The sequence below is a fragment of the Pimephales promelas genome, chromosome 14 (assembly GCF_988280905.1).
Source record: "Pimephales promelas chromosome 14, fPimPro1.hap1.1, whole genome shotgun sequence".
NCBI classification, from domain to species: domain Eukaryota; kingdom Metazoa; phylum Chordata; class Actinopteri; order Cypriniformes; family Leuciscidae; genus Pimephales; species Pimephales promelas.
Window position 1 is genome coordinate 9933227 of NC_142782.1, and position 23813 is coordinate 9957039.

A 23813-nucleotide genomic window follows, 5' to 3' on the forward strand; every position below is an offset into this window, starting at 1 on the left:
CTGCCTAATCACTGTAAAAACTTATGAATAAATAGGATATCTTGTAAGATAGTGCATGATCCAAATATAGTATTATTTGATACATTTTTAAAGCTTTCATTACATTTTGGGCATGAAATCCACGCTGAATCTGCCCTTCTGATGGGATCAGTTTAATCCAGATTTTTTGGATCAAAGTGATCCAAATCCTACAAAAAAGTTCTGAAAAACCCAAACTAAAGCTTTGATCTGGATCAAAACCAAGATTGGATTACATGATCTAAACCAATTATGTAATCCATTTTTTTTCTTTTGAAAAACCCATTTTCAAGATTTGATCCAATCCATTATCCAAAATCCTAGTGGATTACTTTTGAAAAACCGGGCCCAGGGGATCAAATAATTATTTTTCCTACTGTGTATATATATGTGTATGTACATATATATATATATATATATATATATATATATATATATATATATATATATATATATTTATTGAATTTGTAGTGAAAAGCTGGTTGACATTTAACTTACGCAGTTGAGAAAACATGATGCGAAACCTAATACCAAAACAAAGCACTATGAATAAAAATGAATTTGAACACATAATACCAAAACAAAGCACTATGAATAAAAATGAATTTGCAGGTTACCTGAAGTAAATTATAACAAAAGTATAACGTGTATTTACAAATGCATTTACTAAGGACAAACACCTGCATTTTGTATGGTCACTTTAAAAGAGACCTGGCTGTGTACAACAAGAAGTACAGTTTATTTAAAATGTTCATTTAAAAGGTAATTGAGAAAAGACTTTAGAGGAAATCAACTCTCAAGTCAGGTTGTTTTAGCTTTATTTTATTTCTCTCTCTCGCTCTCTCAAATACGTATAAACAGTTGGATAGTCCAAACACAGAGAGTATTACAGTATATTTTATTACAGATTTTACTCAGCTAACTTCACCTCCATAAATGGGAAAAGGGGCAAGTATTTTTACCAGCTTACAGCTTATTGACACAGTGGTGCTGCAGTTACTTTCTGAATACACATCAACACAGCGTCAGGGACACAACTGCTGTCTATCTCTCTCAGAAGAGTCTAAAAAAGTGTGAAATAAGGCAAGGAGAAAATGGGAAAGTGGATTTAATACATGTAGAAACTGCATGCAATATCTATCAGAAGAACAAGATCTCAGAAGATTAGTAAATTCTAATTAGTCCCTTATAAAGAAGATTAGGCTTAAAAATTGATAATATAACGGTTTAAAATTTTTAATTTTCATCAACTTTTATCTGAAAACAAGTACAGGATGACAGTTTTTACTTCTCTGGTTGAAGTTGGTCCTTTTATAATCACAAAATTTCACAAAATTAAGAATCGATATTCTCACCTGTAGTTTTCCCTTTGAGCAGTGGTTGAGCAGCAGTAAACATTGGGATGCTTCAGTCATGAGGTGCTCTTTCAGCTGAGTGGGTAATGAGTCTGATGAAATGTCAACAAGAAACTTCAGAAGACTCTGAGTTAGCAAACCCATCCTCTTCTCCATACTAGAGAGATACATGTAAAAAAAATAAAAACATTGTGTTTTAGAGTATTAAGCAACAATACATCTGAAATAAGCATACAAGAAGAGAGTGAAATAATCTCAGAACTGAATTAAAAAGTCAATTTCATGTAGTCGCACTGAAGCATTGGTGTAATTTGGTGATGTATAGTGGTCACCATGGCCAAGCAATCTGTAGAGTCTTTTGCAGAGCCTCCAGGATATTCAGTCTGCATTTCTCCTCTGGAGCATCCGAGACTTCCAAATAGCCAACAATCACCCTCTCCAGCCTTTTCATGTGACGAATAATTACTATACCAATCCTTTAAGATAACAATATGAAATAATAAATGACAGACAACTTGGAACATAAAAATATTTAAAGATGAGCAATGTTATCACAATTTCGCAAATCTAGATAAGAATATTCTAAATGTGCACGAAAAATTATTATTGATTATTATACTGCAATTTTCACCCAAATTTTCTAGTCACTCACAAAACAAGGACACTTTCAATGGATGGACAAGAATGATTAGAAAATATTAAAAATACTGTTTATGAACAAAGGTTTTATGGGTTTGGAACAACATGACGGTGAGTAAATGATGATATAATTTTCATATTTGGGTGAACTAACCCAATAGCAATCTGTTTGACGACAATTATTAGCAAGTGCTGCATATAGTAGGAACCAATTATTGAAACAACTAATATTGAGATGGCTACCATAATAATGTAGTCCTCACCTCTCAATCAGTAAGACAAGATTTCTGGCATATACACAACGAAGGTCACGCTTGTGCTCCATTTCCATGTATGTCAACACGTGCCGGAGCATATTGTCAAATCGATTTTGTTTACGCCGTGTAGCTGCAAGGGCTGGAGGTTTCTCAAGGACTGACAGCAAGTCTATAAGGCAGGGCAGCACAACCTGAAGATAATACAAAAGAGACAAGATACATAACCTAATCTAAAAATGAAAACCACACATCTGCATTCAAGTAAGCACACGTGAAAGCATCACCTGTATAAGCGTGGCCTCCGATGTGTGTAAGTGATTGAATACAGCATGATAGAGCACCTGAGCTCTGTTGAACTGCCTCAGATCAGCACCAGGCTAAGGAAGGAGAAAGACAAATGAACACACATCATATACTTCTGTCAATTAAAAAAATACAATGACTTATAATGTTCTCCAGGGATTGATGTCTCTCTTATGAATGTCAGGAGCACATAATTTAAGGGTCATTCCATGTCAACTCAACAAGTGGTCCACAGCTAAAACGTTTATTTAAATAAAAAAAATCTGGTGAAAGAAATGTATAAAGAAAGAAAAAAACGAAGTATTTTCTTGAATGTATGCGTAATCCACTATTTTGAGGAGATTTTCACTTGAGCTTTGGAGCCAAATTACAGTGGGGTAAAAATCATGACACTAAAAAGATGGCAGCATCAATATTTTATTTTTACACAGAGATTGGTAGGTCTATTAGAACAATCTGTCAACTTTGTTGCATTATACTGTATACCAATGTTCAAAAATGGGAAAAAAAACACTGTTTTTTCCCAAGTATTAAAGATATCTTAATATCCCTTTAGATTATTTTTTTTAATCAAACTTTTCTTTTGTTATAAATATTTTAAAGGCCCTATATGATTCAATCCCAGCGATATGGATATCTTAATGTAGCTCCATGAGCTGTACACATTTTCAGTGGTAAATAATGATGAAACTAAAAATGCAAGAAACTAAAAAAATATATATTTTTCTATTTACACAATTGCATAGAATATATGCATATATATATATATATATATATATATATATATATATATATATATATATAAAAATAATATATATATATATATATATATATATATATAGAATATATGCATGGCTGTAACTCAATAAGTATTAAATATCTCTTAATATTCTTCAAGATTCTACATTTTATTTTATTTTATTTAAATTTTTAAGGCCCTATCTGATTTAAGAAATGTTTGGATGGATGTCAATGTGGTAACAATTGGTTACGAAACTGCTTATTTGAACTCTCAGAAGCTGTTAAATTAAGAAAAAAAATAACTACTTCCAATTATCTCTGAGACTGATTCAAATATAGACACACTAAATATAGATACACTTTTGAAAGCAAGTTAATGTGCCTCAACTTGACCATTTCTGTGTATTTTCTTCCACTCAGATGGGTATGTTTTATGCAGTTGTTTTGATAGAGGGAAACAATATCATTTCAAGTTTCAACAATTTATTCTTCAGACATTCCCCTTTAAATGGAATTAAGTATCATGTGAAAGTGAACCATATTTGATTTTCAACCATTGAAAATGGGTACACAGGCACACAAACTTTGGAAAAAGAGTATTTGTGGCACTCTGACAGGTATATTCTATGCAACTTGATAGAAAAAACCGATACACATTATTTGTTCTTCAGATATTCCTCTTTAAAAGAAAAAAATATCAGCTCAGCTGTATGCAAAGTGACCCACATTTGCTTTTCAACCACTAGAAATCTGTAAGATTTACCAATCGACTCATGAAACCCCAAGAAGTGCATATATCTGGGTTTTAACCTTACAAGGCCTTTAAAATGAAGATATCTAAAGAAATGCTTGTAAAAAAAAAAAACAGAATCTAAAAGGATATTAAGTTATCTTTAATACTTCTGGGGTTACAGACATGCAGACTTCGGGCAATAAACACAATAAGTGCTTTTTCCTATTTTTGAACTGTCACCGTTGGCATATAAGTTTCAGAAATATAGTTAATTGTGAAAATTTCATGGAAATTTAATTGTTAATTGTTAAAAATGGTTAATTTCATGGAGCTTACTTGAATGCAAAGGTAATTCTAGAATTCATTAAATGTTGCATTTTATGATGCCTTATAATGCAGCTCAGTAGGTAGATTTAGATTCTGAAACATTTTTTGCATAAAAAGACAGTTTGAAGTTGCGGTGACAAAATATTTTCAAAAATGACTTACCACATTGAGAACAATGTGATGCAGGCAGTGCACACCCAATACTTTGTTTTCTGTGTGATAATCATCAGATATAAGCAAAGAGGGCGGAAACACCTTCTCCAAATACTCCGTTAAACAGGGTCGTCCAACCTGAACCAGCACCCAGGAGAACACATGCTTCACTGCCTGGTTACGCTTCCAGCTCTCCCTGAACAGAATAAAGGACATGCTTTAGTGCATTTAATACCATATTATTATTATTATTATTATTATGTACTCTTGGGTCATTTCTGTGTTGTAATTTAGAAAAGAATAGCAGACTCTTAGAAATATGCTCCGGTCAAGCTGTTTTTAATTGCAACTTGATCATCTACACAATGACCAGAAAATTAACATGACTCACACTCTTTTCTATATCGGAATGTTTACTACAGACAAAATTAGGGATACCAGTATCAGTATAGGGGCCGACACTGCGCCCGTCGTAGTCATAAAAACGTCCCGATATTAACAACTGATACCACACAGCATGTGCACAGTGTTTGTATCCAGGCAAAGAAACACTGAGCAAACAACAGAGAGTATAATTGAGGATAAAAGAGAAAGCTGTCTGTAAAGTAAATGTATCTATTAGTGAAATATTAAACAAAATATAGTAATGCCACCTATAGCTGTGGTGCGTGAGCTGATAAGTGAAAAAACACGCAGTGGATTGAGAGCGCAGTGGAACAGCTGTGCGAGCTTGTCGCGCACATCCCTTTCACAGACATCAATGGAAAGTTGTAGTCTGGTCGGATATGTAAATGGAAAAAAGGTAAAACGAGGCACATTAACTGACGGGAGAGAGAGGGAGAGAGAGGGTGAAAGAGAAAGAGAGAGAGAGAGATAGATATGAATATTTCACATTTGATTAGTTTATTCAAATGATGTACCTGACAACTACTGTCAGAGCTACCTGGAGAGAAGAAAACAGCTGTTTAGTTCAATTTTAGCCTTTCTTTGTTCAATTGTATTTATTTATATTATTGTGCTATATGTAATTTGATTATTTGTTTTAATTATACAAACCGAATTCCATAAAAGTTGGGACACTGTACAAATTGTGAATAAAAACAGAATGCAATGATGTGGAAGTTTAAAATTTCAATATTATATTTAGAATACAACATAGATGACATATCAAATGTTTAAACTGAGAAAATGCATAATTTTAAGGGAAACATAAGTTGATTTTAAATTTCATGGCATCAACACATCTCGAAAAAAAAAGTTGGGACAAGGCCATTTTTACCACTGTGTGGCATCCCCTCTTCTTTTAATAACAGTCTGCAAACGTCTGGGGACTGAGGAGACAAGTTGCTCAAGTTTAGGAATAGGAATGTTGTCCCATTCTTGTCTAATAAAGGCTTCTAGCTGCTCAACTGTCTTAGGTCTTCTTTGTTGCATCTTCCTCTTTATGATGCGCCAAATGTTTTCTATGGGTGAAAGATCTGGACTGCAGGCTGGCCATTTCAGTACCCGGATCCTTCTTCTACGCAGCCATGATGTTGTAATTGATGCAGTATGTGGTTTGGCATTGTCTTGTTGGAAAATACAAGGTCTTCCCTGAAAGAGACGATGTCTGGATGGGAGCATATGTTGTTCTAGAACTTGGATATACCTTTCAGCATTGATGGTGCCTTTCGAGGTGTGTAAGCTGCCCATGCCACACACACTCATGCAACCCCATACCATCAGAGATGCAGGCTTCTGAACTGAGCGCTGATAACAACTTGGGTTGTCCTTGTCCACTTTAGTCCGGATGACATGGCGTCCCAGTTTTCCAAAAAGAACTTCAAATTTTGATTCGTCTGACCACAGAACAGTTTTCCACTTTGCTAGAGTCCACTTTAAATGAGCCTTGGCCCAGAGAAAACGCCTGCGGTTCTGGTTCCCGTTTAGATATGGCTTCTTTTTTGACCTATAGAGCTTTAGCCGGCAACGGTGAATGGCACGGTGGATTGTGTTCACTGACAATGTTTTCTGAAAGTATTCTTGAGCCCATGTTGTGATTTCCATTACAGTAGCATGTGTGTGATGCAGTGCCGTCTAAGGGCCTGAAGATCACGGGCATTCAGTATGGTTTTCCGGCCTTGACCCTTACGCACAGAGATTGTTCTAGATTCTCTGAATCTTTGGATGATATTATGCACTGTAGATGATGATAACTTAAAACTCTTTGCAATTTTTCTCTGAGAAACTCCTTTCTGATATTGCTCCACTATTTTTTGCCTCAGCATTGGGGGAATTGGTGATCCTCTGCCCATCTTGACTTCTGAGAGACACTGCCACTCTGAGAGGCTCTTTTTATACCCAATCATGTTGCCAATTGACCTAATAAGTTGCAAATTGGTCCTCCAGCTGTTCCTTATATGTACATTTAACTTTTCTGGCCTCTTATTGCTACCTGTCCCAACTTTTTTGGAATTTGTAGCTCTCATGAAATCCAAAAGGAGCCAATATTTGGCATGGCAATTCAAAATGTCTCACTTTTAACATTTGATATGTCATTTATATTCTATTGTGAATAAAATATAAGTTTATGAGATTTCTAAATTATTCCATTCTTTTTTACTCACAATTTGTACAGTGTCCCAACTTATTTGGAATCGGGTTTGTATTACTGACTGCTTACTTGTCTTAAATAATGTTTTAAATTTACATTAATTAAGCTATAGTTTTGCTGTAGTATCACAATTGGAATAGAGTATTGTGATATTTCACTGCTGTCTAAACATTTGAACCACTGACCCAATCCTCAGCACTGAGCCCTACTGAAGCAGCTCTAAATACAGTATGTGTTATGCAATTAAATGATACATTTAACATGCTAGCATATATGTTTTTTTTTTCTCAATTTCTGTGACCTGATGGAGTTTGGGTTCCTTGCCACAATTGTCTCAGTCTTTCTTAGCTGGAGTTTAAAAGACACTTAATATTCAGTAATATTACTGACTTGACTGTACTTAGACTACTGACACACACTGAATTGAGCTGGACCATCATGACACTGTTGTCTCCAGCAGAGCTGCCTAAAAGCTGAATCGACTTTGTTTTAGTCCGAAATTGGTCTGAATCGAGCTGAATAACAACACTTTTGTGTTCTGTGGAGATGCTTAAAGTTGAATTGAACTCATTTCATAACTGATTAACTTTTATTGATTAGCAATTATTGAACTGAATCAACACTGAACTGACTTGAGTTGAATAATGACACTTGTCTTTTTAGAGTTGCTTTACAGCAGAATTAGATTTTTCATCATTGATTGTTATTTTCCTGCTTATTTTTGTAAAGCTGCTTTGAAAAAAACTGTAAAAAATTATAAATAAAGGTGACTTGACTTGTTTTTGACCAATGAATTCCAATGATTGTTCCACAATGTTTCCTGTGATTTGTGATTAATGGAAATGGGTTATAAAAAGTTGTTTTGATTCAGACCAATTCTCTAATAAATCTTTTTGACTAATTTATTTAAAATAATTGGTTGTTTAAAGACCAATAAAACAAGACCACCACTGTCTAGCTGATGAAATATTTTTGAGTTAATTAAAAATTATACTGGTTACACTTTATTTTACAGTATGTGTACTTACAGTGTGCCTACCAAAGAAAGTACAAATATGGGTTAAGGTTCAAATGCTATAATGAATATATGTTATGCATGTACATGGGGAACAGGACTAAAATTAAGTGTTACCAAAAAAAAAAAAAATCATTTAACGTTATGAACAAAATATTTGGGGTGTTAAGAAAACGTAAGGGGGAAAAAAAGCAGAGCTTTTGTACTGATGCTGTGACTTTATGAAACTCACTTGGTTAATTCTGGCTGCAGTGTGTCAAGAACTGGCCCCAGAACTCCTTTCTGGTCCTCATCAAGTTTTCCAGACAGCAGCTCTTCCACTGACCTGCTGCCTGTCAATTCCACTACTGACGTTAAGAGTTCCAGAGCTCTTTTTCTGGAGGCTGCACTTGTCCAAGGCTGCTCCTGCAAGTGTGTAATGGAGAATATACAGTAGGTGGGCACTAGTGTGCGAACTAGAGACATGATAGCTGGACTGTTTTGATCCTCCAGTGCATTCTGAATCTGCAGAGACAACGCAAGAAGCACTGTGATAACAGCTTGAGCTTTGGCCGGTATGTCCTCGTAATTATTAGCAGGTAAAGTGCCGCTGTCTGTGTCACATACTGGCAGGGCAGCGTAACGGGTAAATGAGTTCACTAAGCCCAAATACTGGCCTCGTAAATCAGTGTTCCCTCCAGGAAAGAGCCAAGAAAGAGGAGCGTTTGCGAGCAGCTCCGCTGTGTATTCCAAGATGCGCAAGCGATTCTCATGTGCATCTTCCACCTCGAAATGCTCACGAATGTGGCTCAACGCTGCAAGAACAGAGCAGGAACCTTTGTCTCCGATTTTCATCTCCTGAAGTACGTGTGCCACATCCATTGCGTTCTTTTAAATTTTATCCGAGATCGTATGGAGATATTGCAAATAGTAACTTAGCTCAAGACCGCTGATTTCTATAGCAGTCTTAACACCTCTCTAGCATATATTTTTTTGGAATCATTTAAATGATTTACTCTATCTACTATAAAACATCACAATTATTTACTCGCATGCCTACTTCCAGAGTCCGTCAGCTACTACCCTTTACTGTCTATGGCTACTACACATAGCTACTACACTGGATCAATGGATTCTTTAAGTGCAACCATTAAATATTTCCTCAGAAACTCGACCCGTACTATAAAAGTTCCCATGTTGAAACGACATACCCAAGCTAAGGCACTTGAAATAAAGAAAAAACAACAGAAAAAGCCACAAGTGATCACTAATATCACATTTTTTCACTTGTGGCTTTTTCTGTTGCTAAATGTGAACTATCAGATTATTTACTTAAAGTCAAATAAACTGTTTTCAGATTCAGATACCTTATTAATCCCCAAGGGGCAATTCAGTTTTACAGCCAACCCATCCATAATAGTTAAAATGCATTAACACACACTGTATAAAAGAGAAAAAATAAAATAATAACCATGAAATGCCCCTAAAGGGACATGGAATACAGTTTGCGTTTGCTCCACTGATCTATCTAGAGATATTTATATTTATATTTTATGTTTATAATAGATCAAGGGAGCTTTACTGGTGTTTACTGTTTACTGTTTGAATAGAGTGTGTGCAGGTATGACATCACTTTGTGGGACAACTGGCAGTTTCGACTAAAACCCTAGATGAAAAACCCAATAGGATTTTCCCACTGGCTTTTGGATTTTCACTAAAAACAAGCCCTGTGATCAACAACTTTATGATATTTGCACGTTTTGTCCATCAAGATAATTATCACAGATGAACACAACTTTTTACACAACTTTTTTTTTTCACGCATGGCAAGGCTTTCTAAAAATGCAGCACAAAGAAATTCAACTTTTAAAAGAAGTGTCTTGAGAACTTGCGTGTTTCCCCATTCCATTTCCCGCATTTGTGAATGCAGCTTTTCACACAACCGAGTTTGAACCGGCCTTTTTCCAAACTTATTCTTACTCCCTTTTTTCACTGTATACAGCCTTGTGATGTATTTATTTTAGATTAAAAAAAATATTTGAAAAGTGGAAATAAAGTGCCAGGTTTTATTCATTAGAAGGAATGAAGTAGGCCTTTTTAATGGGTAGGATGAAGTATAAACAGCAATATGCATTCTTCACACAAATAACTTTTTATTTGAATGTTTCACTATTGTGTTGACAAATTATTTTACTTGAATGTTATCTTGATGTAACATCATGACACTAAGTTGTTACGAAAGAAATGCGCGGTGACATCTATGCGGAACCGTTCATTGAAACTGTCAGAAATAGGCTTAGAGATGGGCTATTTTCTAAGAGAACAGGACATCTCTGGATGTTCATATTTGAACCCTCTCTTTCAAAATTAGCATCCCCCATCTGAGAACAAAATCACATTGAGATCACACCTCAGTCTTATCACATCTACTGTCTTATCGGCATTCCTTCCCTTTACCCCCTCATCCCACATCTCTTCCCTCTACATGCTGAGATCACCTGAAATGTACCCAAAAATGTATATGGTTTAATGTGAACAATCATAATACAACACTATGGACCATTTTGCAAGATGTAAACAACACTGGTCCAGAAACACTTCCTGTTTCAGTTTGTAACTGTTTTCTTTATTTCACATTTAAAGAAAACCTCTTAAAGATGTTTGTTTAACTTTTTGATTCAGTTTTATATGTTCTGTTGGTTGTATCTTATCCCAGCTTTTATGTAGTGTTAAAAAACTGAAACAGGAAGTGCTTCTGGACTAGTGTTGTTTACATTTTGCAAAATGGTCTTTGAAATGTCTCCATGCGATTGATACAATGGTCTCGTCTCCACAGAAGTAAACCAAAAGGTAATAAAGGTTTTAAGAGTTTAGAGATACTTTGCTTACTGTGATGGGTTTTTCCCAGGGTTTTTCATGTAAATTACTTTCTGTTCCCAAAAAGTGTCAACTACCCTGATCTGGGGCCTTGATTAATGCAAAATCCCATTGTTAACTCCATTGGAAGACTCATGTCTTAACTCATGTCTCCACTTGCCCCGTGAGTTTTCATCTATCATAATCACTGTTGTTTATGTACCCCCGGATGCCACTGCTAAACTAGCTATGAAAGATCTCATTTCCGCTGTTAATAAGCTGCAGACAGCGCATCCAGATGGTACTTTTATCATACGCCTTATTCACGGCAGCGCCATCTATGATTTTTAATGAGAATGAAAGCGAGGCTGTGAGGGATAGACTTGCATCTCTTCAATGGGCTGTACTCTTATTTAATGTGTTTTCGGATTGTTCTGCTCATGAAACACTGGAAAAATATCTTTCCAAGAAATGTCAGTTGACAAAAAACTCCCGACAATGTAAGCTGTGGAAAATTGTAAGTAATCTAGCCGCTTTATTCAGCTTTTTACAGCGGATGCCATTGGAAACACGGTAAGTCTATCCCTCACAGCCTCACTTTCATACCTGTCATGGCGCTGCTCTGAATAAGGTCTATTGCTGGTGATTTTAACCATGCCAATTTGAGGTTAGTACTCCCCAAATTTTATCAAAATGTCTCATGCCCTACAAGAGTAACACTCTTGATAATGTTTATACAAACATCTCTGATGCCGACAAAGCTATCCCCCAGCCCCATGGGGGGACAATCTGATCATTTATCTCTGCTCTTACTGCCCAAATACACCCCCGTTATTAAACGTGTGAAACCTACTGTGAAGACTGTAAAAGTGTGGCTAGAGGACGCCGACTCTTTATTACAGCAAGAATTTCAGAATACAGACTGGACTATATTTGCTCGTCAAGCTACTTTGGTCTCTCATACAGACATTAATATCTACACAAGTTCCGTTCTGCACTACATCAACAGGTGCGTTGACAAAGTATCCACCCAAAAAATTATTAAAGTATTCCCAAATCAGAAACCCTGGATGAACAAGGAAGTTCAACTCCTGTTAAAAGCATGTGATGCTGCCTTTAAAACTGGCGACAGGGATGCCTACAGTTTATCCAGAGCCAATCTGAGAAGGGGTATCAAAGCAGCTAAACATAATCACAAAGTCCGGAATGAGGATAAGTTTAACAACAAAGATCCTCATCGCATGTGGAGAGGCATTCATGCTATCACGGATTATAAACCATATAACAGCAACTATTCAACCAGCAAGCCTACTCTCCTTGACGATCTGAACGTCTTTTATGCTCGCTTCAATTTGGAAAATACAGAATCTCCTATCGAAGCTGAGCTTCCACCTGATCATCTGCCGCTCACACTTACCACCGATGACGTGTGCTCTGCCCTGAGCAGGGTGAATGCACATAAAGCGTCTGGCCCTGATGGCATTCCAGGCCGAGTGCTTAGGGCATGCGCTGAACAGCTGGCAGATGTCTTCACCAATATCTTTAACCTCTCTCTGGCCCAGGCCATTGTTCCGACCTGTTTCAAAACAACCACTATTGTGCCAGTACCAAAACATGGAGCTGGACTGGCCCTTAATGACTTTCGTCCTGTTGCCCTCACGCCAATTATCGCTAAGTGTTTTGAGAGGCTGGTTCTCTCCCATCTGAAAAAGTGGCTGCCCCCAGCACTTGACCCATTTCAGTTTGCCTACAAATCCAACGGATCAACTGAAGATGCCATTGCCTCAGCTCCACACTTCTTTGAATCACCTGGATAAAAGCAATACATATGTTAGAATGTTATTTATTGATTTTAGTTCTGCTTTCAATACTGTGATCCCATCCAAGTTGATCTCTAAGCTCACTGAACTCAGCATCAGCCCTTCCCTCTGCAACTGGTTCCTGGACTTCCTCACTAACAGACCACAGTCAGGATCGACAACCATCACTCCTCTATCCTCACCTTGAACACTGGTGTGCCACAGGGCTGTGTTTTGAGCCCAATCCTCTACTCTCTCTTTACCTACAGCTGCCAACCTGTGCATGTCTCAAACTCTATAATTAAGTTTGCAGATGATATCACTGTGGTAGGCTTGGTCAGCGATAATAATGAAGATGCCTACAGAGGTTCAGGACCTGGTAGAGTGGTGTGCATCCAATAATCTTATACTCAATACCCAGAAAACCAAGGAGCTGATTATCGGCGGTCTAAGAAAGGCTACACACACTCCCATTTATATTAATGGGTCTCAAGTGGAACGAGTGACCAGTTTTAAATTTTTGGGTGTTCATATTTCTGAGGATTTTTGGACTATCAACACTTCTAGTCTCATCAAAAAGGCACAACAGCGCCTCTACTTTCTTAGGAAATTAAAGAAAGCCCATCTGTCCCCTCCTATTTTGCAGAACTTTTATCTATGTGTAATTCAAAGCATCCTAACAAACTGCATCATAGTGTGGTATGGCAACTGCACTGTTTCAGACCAGAAAGCCCTCCAACGTGTGGTCAAAACAGCCCAAAACATCATTGGTGCTAAATTGCCCTCAATACAAGACATTTACTTTAGGCCATGCCTACGAAGGGCAAGATGCATTATTAAAGACGCTTCTCACCCCACCCATGGACTATTTACTCTTCTTCCATCTGGGAGACGATATAGGAGCTTTCGCTGTCGTACGAGCAGATTTAGGAACAGTTTCTGCCCATCTGCGGTCAAGATGCTGAAAACACTACCTCCAATTTCTGAGACATTGCATTGAGCTGGTCCCTGCAACTGTACTTATTTATTCATATTTATATATTGCAACTGTAGCTTTTTTATGTTTTCTTTTAAATTATTACTATTGTTTGCACTTCTGGTCAGATGCTAATTATATTTCGTTGGCTTTGTACTTGTATTTTGTCAATGACAATAAAATGAATCTGAATCTGAATCTGAAGAGGGTTCTATCTTGGTCTAGTATTTAAGGAGATGTTGCAAAGGACTCAGGGCTCGATTTGTAAGCAGATCAGCATATAATGCTGAGTGTCCCCCAGACTCTGATATTTAAGAGCTCCACCTAACACTTGGCATTGGTTCAAGTGAGCTTAGACTGTAAGGCTGTAAGGGAATAAATATACGGACAACAGAATAAATATTAGGACAGCTTGAACCAACCTAAATAGGGTGAGCCTTACCTCTGTTTATTGTAGTATTACTTTAGCTATGTCAGGATTCCACCAGCTTCACTTACTCCTCCCACTCGTTCACAGTCCCCTGAGTTTTAATCACCATCACCTGCACCTCATCAGTTCACCTCCCTATATATTCAACATTCACACACTCACTGGTCTTGTCTCTACATGACACTATAGACTATCACGCTACTTACCTGAGGTCCATCCAGTGATCACCTCCAGTCATCAGCCTGTTCCCAGTGACTCTTCAGCCGCATCTGTAAACAAAGAATCCTTGCTAAGTTCAATCCTGAATGTCATCTGCTTACTCACCATATCTCTGTATAGATCTGCAACCTGTAAATAAACACTATTTCACTATTACCACCTGTCTGACTCCTCTTCCATCCTTTACAGAAGATCAGACCAATGAAATGTAGAGTCCAGCGGACCCTGTGGAGAATCCATCTCGCGATCCATTCGCGGAACTGCTTCAGACTGTTTGCTAGTCCTTACTTCCTTCTCCACCGGCTAATCCACCCACCGTTCCCATCTCCTTCACTCAGCACGCCACAATTCACTTCCGCAAATATCCGCTGCTTCGTCAGCTGCCTCCGCGAGTCCCATGGCCCGACCAGCGACATTCAATGGAGAGGTGGAGGATTGTAGCATTTTTTTTTTTTTTTTTTGCTTCAGGTATCGCGATATTTCCAAATGCAGGCACATATATTCTCTAACGAGTCTGCCTGAGTGGCGTTATTTATCTCTCTGCTGTCCGGCAGAGCTCTCCAATGGGCCCAATCTCTCTGGAACTCAGATTCTCCTGTGGTTAAATCCCTTTCAAGTTTCGTTCATTTCAAGGAAGTGTTTGTTTAGACAGTTTCTGATCTCAATGTTCATGATCAGCTTCAAGGAAAGTCGTCAGTGAGTACATATGCCCTTCTATTTTGCACGCTGGCCGCTTCTAGTAGAATAAGATAGCTTTGACATGGTCTCAACCCTAACATCTGTCAGCTGGTGGTGGTATATGAGGATTCCTTGGGAATTAAACCTCATTCAGTAAACCATTTGAGTATCTCAACGCTTATCAGCCTCTGTTTTAGAAATCGCTTTAAATCCTATCCTCGACTCCATCAGTCGTCCCTCCTGCACCCGAGCCCATGCAGATTGACTCCACTCGTCTTCAGAGCGACAGTGTAGAAATTCAACAGCGTCTTTGTCTATACTGTTGGGGTGATAAACATCTCATCAACTCCTGCCCTATTCAACCTCAACACCCTGCGGTAAGCTTCCTCCTAAGATTTCAACCTTTAACCTAACAACTGTTTATTAACCTCCAGTGTATGTGTCTCAGCATAAGCCCTCCTCTACTCTGGCTCGGCGGGGAACTTCATTTTCCACTCAACTCCTACAAAAAATTTACGTTCGTGAACGCCAAAGTCATCCAGATCCGAGTCCAAACCATCCAGGGTAGAACGCTGGGTTGAGGTCGAATTCGTCACTTCACCCCCACACTGAAGTCACACCCTCAGGTCATTTAATATCGAGTCATGGGACTGTCCAATGCCCCAGCTGTCTTCCAGGGTTACATGAATGAGCTCTTCCAAGAGTATCAGCAAATTTGGGGTTGTCTATATCGACGATATTCTCATCTACTCATCTCTTGCTGAGGATCAGCTCCATATCACTCTAGTTTTGGAGAAATGTGAGTTTCACACCACGACATGCAGTTTCTGGGCTACATCAACCAACAGGGGCTGCAGATGGACCACAGGAAGGTGGAAACCATCCGCAACTGGCCCCTGCCCTCTACTGTGAAGGATCCTTAATGGTTTCTTAGATTCGCCAATTTCTATAGAACATTCATCAGTTCTCCTTTGCCCTCGTCTCTAATGGGCTGGCCCAAGTCTCTGTCCTTATCTCCTGAAGCCATCTTAGCCTTTCAACAACTGAAAGAAGCCTTCCTGACTGCTCCCATCCTGACCCAGATATACTGTTTGAAGTGGACGCATCCTTAAAAGGAGTTGGAGCAGCTCTAACACAGCGGCAGGGTCCTCCTCCCAAACTTCAGTCATGTGCCTTCTACTCTAAGAAGCTGTCCCCCAGCGGAGTGGAACTATGATATTAGGAATCGGGAGTTGCTCGCCATCAAGCTTGCGTTATAGGAATGGAGTCATTGGCTGGAGGAAGCTAATCACTAGTTTGAGGTTATAATTGATCATCGCAACCTGGAATACCTCAGAAGCGAAAAGGGTGAATCCCAGTCATAGGCTCTCTTTTTTACCCGCTTTGATTTTACCGTGTCATTCTGACCTGGAAGCAAGAATTTCAAAGCGGATGCTCTCTCATCTTCATGCTTAGGGTTAGGATTCGCTACCAGAACCTATCCACCCTCCAGCCATGATCATCAGCCCCATCATCTGGGACATCAAGCAGATTTTGCAGGAGAACCTTTTGTCATCCCGCTCCGCCGGGAGGTCCAGAGGGGTGCATCTTCGGACCTCCATCTTCATGCCGCCCTTTTGAACTCTGCTCATACCACTCCAGGGTCTGGACATCCAGGTAGCAGGCGTACCCTCTTACTCCTCAGTAATCGGTACTGGTGGCCGTCCATCTCACAAGATGTTTCCAGGTACGTTCGGGGATGCTCAGTCTGTACCATTACCAACACCCCCAGAAGAAGACTCCTGGAGGGCAAGCTCATGCCACTTCCTATCCCTCAACGATTGTGGTCCCACCTTGGAGTTGATTTCATGATAGACCTTCCCAGATCTAGTAACCACACTTGTGTCCTTGTCGTTGTGGATCACTTTTCGAAGGCTTGCAAGCCAATCCCATTGCTTGGACCTCCAACTGTGTTTGAGGCCGCAGAGGCCCTCTTCAATCATGTTTCGAAACTTCGGCATCCCTGAGGACATGGTGTCAGGAAGAGGTCCACAGTTCATTTCAAGGGTATGTCAAGCCTTCAGACTCCTTGGGGTTGCTGTCAGCTTATCTTCTGTATACCACCCTCAGACAAACGGCTAGACTGAGTGGGAGATCCAGGAGATCAGACAACATCTCAGGACCTATTGCCACCTGTACCAGGACAGCTGGAGCCGGTTCCTTCCCTGGGCGCAGTATGCCTAGAATTCCCTTCGGCAATCCACCACTAGGCTCACCCCCTTTCAGTGTGTCCTGGCCTGGGTTATCAACCTCCACTCTTCCCTTGGTCAGGTGAGCCCTCTGAGGTTCCAGCTGTCGATTACTGGATCCATCAGAGTTTTAATCACCTGCACCTCATCAGTTCACCTCCCTATATATTCAACTCCTCTTCACACACTCATTGTCTCGGCTCTACACGACACTACAGACTATCACGTTACTTACCTGCAACTTACCCGCTACCTACCTGAGCTCCATCCATCGGGATCCAGTCCAGTTTAGTCCGAAAGTCCAGTCATCAGCCTGTTCCCAGTGACTCCATCCGTATCTGTAAACAAAGACTCTGTTTATCCTTCAGCCAAGTTCCATATCATCTTGCATACTCAACATATCTTTGTCTGGATCTGCAACCTGTAAATAAACACTTTCACTTACCACCTGTCTGACTCCAGCAAATTTAAAAGTGCTGGATAGTGCTAATCGTAAATTCTCTAAGATCATTATTCATGTCGGCACTAATGATGTTCAACTCCGCCAGTTGGAGATCACCAAAATTAATATTAAAGAGGTGTGTGAACTCGCAAGTATGATGTCAGGCACTGTAATTTGTTCTGGCACCCTTTCTGTTCGCAGAAGTGATGAGATAGTCAGTACACTTTCCTCACTTAATCATTGGCTGTCTGAGTGGTGTCCGCAAAATAATGTAGAATTTATAGACAATTGGAATCGTTTTTGGGGCAAGCCTGACCTGTTGAAAAGAGATGGTATTCATCCCTCCTGGGCTGGTGCTACTCTTCTCTCTAGTAATTTGGCTCGTGGTCTTAGAGCTAAAACATGACAAATTTGGCACCAGGTCAGGAAGCAGAAAAATTTAAAAATTGAATTAATATTCAACAAATAAAACAACAGATATAATACAGATGAGCAAATGATAAAGCTTGGGTTGCTGAATATTAGATCCCTTACCTCAAAATCGCTCATAGTTAATGATATGATTTCAGATTATAATCTAGATGTGCTGTGTTTGACAGAAACCTGGCTAAAAACATCTCTGGTTACGTATGTAACCTTAGTTCCCTGAAGGGAACGAGACGCTGCGTGTAAACGCCGTGGGAACGCCTCGGCGTGACGAGTCATGAAGCACGTATGAAATCTGTCCAATGGCGAGACGGAACGTCATAGGCGGGGTGACGTATCGACCAGGAAACTATAAAGCATCCCCGAAACACAAGCGCAACAGCTTCTGATAAGACTGAAGCAAGCGCTCACGGGCATGCTGGGAGTATGGCATGGCATCCCTTCAGGGAACTAAGGTTACATACGTAACCAGAGACGTTCCCATTCAGGGAACTTCGAGCTGCGTGTAAACGCCGTGGGAACGCTAATACCAACGCCGCCATGCGAGCAGGTGTCCGTTGTATGAATATCAGAGAGCACATTCTGACGAAAGCATCTGCGCCCCTGGGGTGGAGCTGAAGTCCAGATGGTAAAACTTCACAAATGTGTGGGTGAAGACCATCCTGCCGCCTCACAGATGTCACACAAGGGAACTCCTGATAATAATGCCTTAGAGGCAGCCATACTCCGGGTTGAATGAGCCCGGACAGCCAAGGGAGAAGGCTGACCGGAGGACTCATAAGCAAGTGAAATGGCCTCGACCACCCACTTACTCATTCTCTGCTTAGACGCCGCAGAACCTCTATTAGGAGGCCCAAAGCAGACAAATAATTGTTCTGATTTCCTCCACAGGGCAGCTCTGTGGACATACGCTAAGGCCCTCACCGGGCAGAGCAGATTTAGTTTCTCCTGGTCTGGTGTCCGAAACGGAGGAGGACAGAAGGCCTGTAGCACTATAGGTTTGACAACCGTAGTTGGAACCTTCGGAACATACCCCGGTCTAGGGAGGATGAAAGCCTTCGCCATACCGGGAGCAAATTCCAAGCACGAGGGGGAAACCGACAGCGCCTGAATATCTCCAATCCTCTTTAGGGAAGAGATGGCTAGGAGAAAGATGGTTTTGAGAGTAACAAACTTCTCAGGCACCTCATCAATGGGCTCGAAAGGGGCTAAACAGAGCCCCTCCAACACAACCGCTAGATACCAGGTCGGTACCCTCGTACGCACTACCGGCCTCAGCCTCAGGATACCACGAAGGAAACGGGTTACCAAGGTATGTCTCCCAAGAGAAGCTCCACTCAAAGGAACATGGTAAGCGGATAGGGCCGCCACGTACACCTTTAGTGTGGAGTACGATAACCCTGTGGAGAAGCGTTCCTGAAGGAATTCCAGCACTGCCGACAACGGGCAGTTAAAGGGTTAGTTCACCCAAAAATGAAAATTCTGTCAGTATTTACTCACCCTCATGTTGTTTCAACCCCGTAAGACCTTCGTTCATCTTCGGAACACAAATTAAGATATTTAAGATATTAAGATCGCTCCTGCATACAGTCCATAGGCTTCTTGAGGTACTGGCTCTTGCTGTCCCCGAAAAGTCATTAAAGACATCGTTAAAATAGTCCAAGTGACTACAGGGGCTCAATCTTAAGTTTATCAAACGACGAGAACACTTTTGTGCGCAAAAAAACAACAAAATAACGACTTTATTTCAACTATTCACTTCCTTCTCCATGAGCCTGTAAGTCAGTTAACGTAGTGTGATTGCGTAGAGCTACGTCACACGTAGGCTCACTATTGGCCGACGCTGGTCATGTGTGTGTGATGCGTGTGACGTACAATAACAGAAGCTTACGCTATTAACTAGTAACCTAACTCGCGCAGAGGGAGAAATAAACGAATAGTTGAAATAAAGTCGTTATTTTTGTTGTTTTTTTGCGCACAAAAGTGTTCTCGTCGTTTGATAAACTTAAGATTGAGCCCCTGTAGTCACTTGGACTATTTTAACGATGTCTTTAATGACTTTTCGAGGACAGCAAGAGCCAGTCCCTCAAGAAGCCTATGGACTGTATGCAGGAGCGATCTTAATATCTTAAATATCTTAATTTGTGTTCTGAAGATGAACGAAGGTCTTACGGGGTTGGAACAACATGAGGGTGAGTAAATACTGACAGAATTTTCATTTTTGGGTGAACTAACCCTTTAACTGGATCCAACTGTCGCTCTCCACACCAAGAGGTGAACAGTTTCCACCTCAAGGCATACAACTTCCTCGTGGATGGGGCTCTGGACTGGAGGATGGTCTCCACGACCTCAGTCGAGAGACCTGAATCTATGAGCTGGGCCCCCTCAGAGGCCAAGCCCACAACCTCCACAGTTCCGGACGGGGGTGGAGTATCCCCCCCGTCTGCTTGAGACAGAAGGTCCCTCCTGACCGGAATCTCCAGAGGAGGACCCTCGAGAAGGGAAATCAGGTCCGCAAACCATACCCTGGTTGGCCAGTGGGGGGCCACCAGAAGTACACTGACCCCCTCCTGGCGAATCCTTTCCAGAACCCCTGGGAGCAGAGCAATCGGGGGAAATGCGTACAGGGGTGCCCTCGGCCACTCCTGTACCAACGCATCCAGCCCCAATGGAGCTGGAGGACTCAGGGAAAACCACAGCGGGCAGTGTGAATTCTCCCTGGATGCAAAGAGGTCCACTTCGGCCCGACCGAAGTGCCTCCAAAGGAGCTCCACCACCTCGGGGTGAAGTCTCCACTCCCCGGGCCTCGGCCCCTGCCTCGACAGGATGTCCGCTCCCCGATTTAAGTATTCTGGGATATAAATCGCTCTCAGCGACCGAAGTTTCCCCTGGGACCACAACAGGATCTGGCACGCCAGCTTGTACAATGGACGTGAGCGCAGACCCCCCTGGTGGTTTATGTAAGAGACCACAGACGTGTTGTCTGACCGGACAAGAACATGATGATCTCTGAGGTCTGGGAGAAAGTGTTTCAGAGCCTGAAACACCGCCATCATCTCTAGACAATTTATATGCCATCGGAGATGATGGTCTTGCCACAGCCCGCGGGCCGAGCGACCACTCATGATCGCTCCCCAACCCGTGAGAGAGGCATCCGTCGTCACCGTTACCCGGCGACACGGGGCTCCCAGCGCAGGTCCCAGGGACAGGAACCAAGGTTCTTTCCACATAGCCAGGGCACGGAGACCACGTCGCGTGACCTTGATCTTGCGGAGCGGGTTTCCCCTCGGGGAGAACCCCTTGATCCTGAGCCACCACTGTAGTGGTCTCATGTACAGCAGGCCGCACGGTAACACGTTGGATGCTGCTGCCATCAGACCCAGAATTCTCTGGAATTCCTTTACAGTGAGTGACTGGCCTAGCTTCACTTGCTTGACAGTTGAGATATCGAGGCTATACGAGCCGGCGACAGACGTGCCTGCATCGTCGTCGAATCCCATACCACGCCTAGAAAAGTGGTCCGCTGAACTGGCGAAAGCACACTCTTCTTGGCGTTGAGTCTCAACCCCAACCTTCTGATGTGGGCGAGGACGGCATCTCGATGCCGAATCGCCTGATGCTCCGATTGAGCCAGAATCAACCAATCGTCGATGTAATTTAAAATGCGAATGCCCTGGAGACGCAGCGGAGCCAAGGAGTCCATGCATTTCGTGAAGGTTCGAGGAGATAACGCTAGGCCGAATGGAAGGACCCGATATTGGTACGCTTCGCCCCCAAAAGCGAACCTCAGGAACTTCCGATGTTGCGGAAGGATGGAGATATGGAAGTACGCGTCTTTTAGGTCTATCGTGACAAACCAGTCCTCGGACCTGATCTGTGACACGATCTGCTTGAGAGTTAGCATTTTGAACTTGAGCTTCCCTACTGACCGATTTAAGAGGCGCAGGTCTAAAATCGGACGCAGCCCCCCATCCTTCTTTGGAACAATGAAGTATCGGCTGTAATACCCCAGCTCTCTGTCGGGAGGAAGAACTCGTTCTATCGCCCCCTTCAGTAACAGAGCTTTCACCTCTTGTTCCATAACCAGAGCCTGCTCGGGGGTCACCACTGTGGGCAAAACCCCCCGAAAACGAGGTGGACGCGACCTGAACTGGATCGCGTACCCACGTTCGATAGTCTGCAGGACCCAACGAGATATATTTGGAAGACTTCCCCATTCTACCAGAAATTCTACTAAGGGTACCAGTCTCTCGAGACTGGCCTCTGGAGTAGTTTTTAAAACAGAAACAGCGCCCTGTGACCGCGCACAGGCAGGGTTTAACGACCGTTCTGTATCGCTCCTCGAAGCAAACGAGCGTCCCTCGGGAAATCGCTCGCTGGGACCGTCTGCGCCCCCCATTACAGGCAGGGTTGGCAGAACGGACCCCTGAGGGCACCGAGAGAGAGCGGGCGCCGGATTCAGCGGCGAACACCTCTGTCTCACGGTGGGGACCACCCTCAGTAGCCTGACACCAGTGGCGTCAGGGCTTCTTCGACGAGGCCTTCCTGGCGACAATAACCGTCCTCAGATCGGTTCTGTCCCGGGAAGACCTCGCCTGAGAACGCCGCGTCTCGGCCCAGTTTTGCTGGGGAGGAGCCCGAGACGCGACACTCTTCTTCTGCTGCGCCCTATGCGTGGAACCCGACGGGCGGGGCTGCTCTCGCCCAGCAGCCCCAGAAGGATGAGTACGGAGGGGGAGACATTTCTGGAGCGCCGCTGCCTGCTTTCTTCCTTCTTGGAATCTTTCAATTACTGCGTTCACAGAACCACCAAAAAGACCTTCGGTCGACAGCGGCGCATCCAGGAGAAAAGCTTTATCTCTCTCCTTCATATTAGACAAATTTAGCCACAAATGCCTCTCCGTGGCCACCAGGGCTGCCCTAGACCGGCCGACTGATCTGGCCGTCTCCTTGGTGGCACGGAGAGAAATATCTGCCGCCTGACGCAGCTCTTTAATCACGTCAGTGCTGACGACCTCCCCCTCGCTCATTTCCTTCAGCAGATCTGCTTGATACGCCTGGAGAATGGCCATCGTATGCAAGCAAGATGCTGCCTGTCCCGCCGCTGAATAAGCTTTGCCCACCAAAACCGAAGTATTTCTGAGTGGCTTGGTGGGCAACGCCGGTGTTTTAAAAGACGATGCCGTCTCAGGAGAAAGATGGCTCGCCAAAACTTCCTCCATCCTCGGCATCGCCCCATAACCCTGCCTCCTAGACCCAGCAATATTGGAATAAGTCGTGGTCTGGTGTGTCAAAATTCTAGCTGACACTGGTTTGTTCCACGATCTACACACCTCGGTGTGTAGATCGGGAAAGAAGGGCAAACACCGGCGCGGAGGTAGTGAGTGTGACGCTAAAAATCTCTCATCCATTTTACTCTTCACCCTCGACTCTTGTTTCTCAACTGGCCATTCAATGCTTAGTTTTTCTACAGCCCGAGTCAAAACCTCCATCAGCTCTACATTCGCGGGAGACTGGGATGGCGAGTCCCCGATCTCCACTGAGTCCATCGACTCTGCATCCACACTTTCAACATCCAGCTCCTCAGAACTGGATAATTGAAGCGATGGCGCCTCAGCCCGGGCAGGAGAAACCGCAACGCGGACC

The 23813-nt window shown here is 42.1% G+C and overlaps 1 protein-coding gene across 1 annotated transcript; it reads right to left on the bottom strand.

Annotated features, from left to right (window-relative positions):
• Positions 1 to 824: 824 nt before the first annotated feature.
• On the bottom strand, positions 825 to 9261 carry tti2 (TELO2 interacting protein 2). Its single transcript, XM_039665465.2, has 7 exons — positions 8367 to 9261; positions 4536 to 4722; positions 2554 to 2646; positions 2276 to 2460; positions 1706 to 1849; positions 1374 to 1530; positions 825 to 1081 (listed from the first exon to the last, which is right to left on the bottom strand). The coding sequence occupies exons 1-7, from the start codon at positions 8993 to 8995 to the stop codon at positions 992 to 994; spliced, it is 1485 nt and encodes a 494-aa protein (XP_039521399.2). The 5' UTR covers positions 8996 to 9261; the 3' UTR covers positions 825 to 991.
• Between the last annotated feature and the right edge of the window lie 14552 nt (positions 9262 to 23813).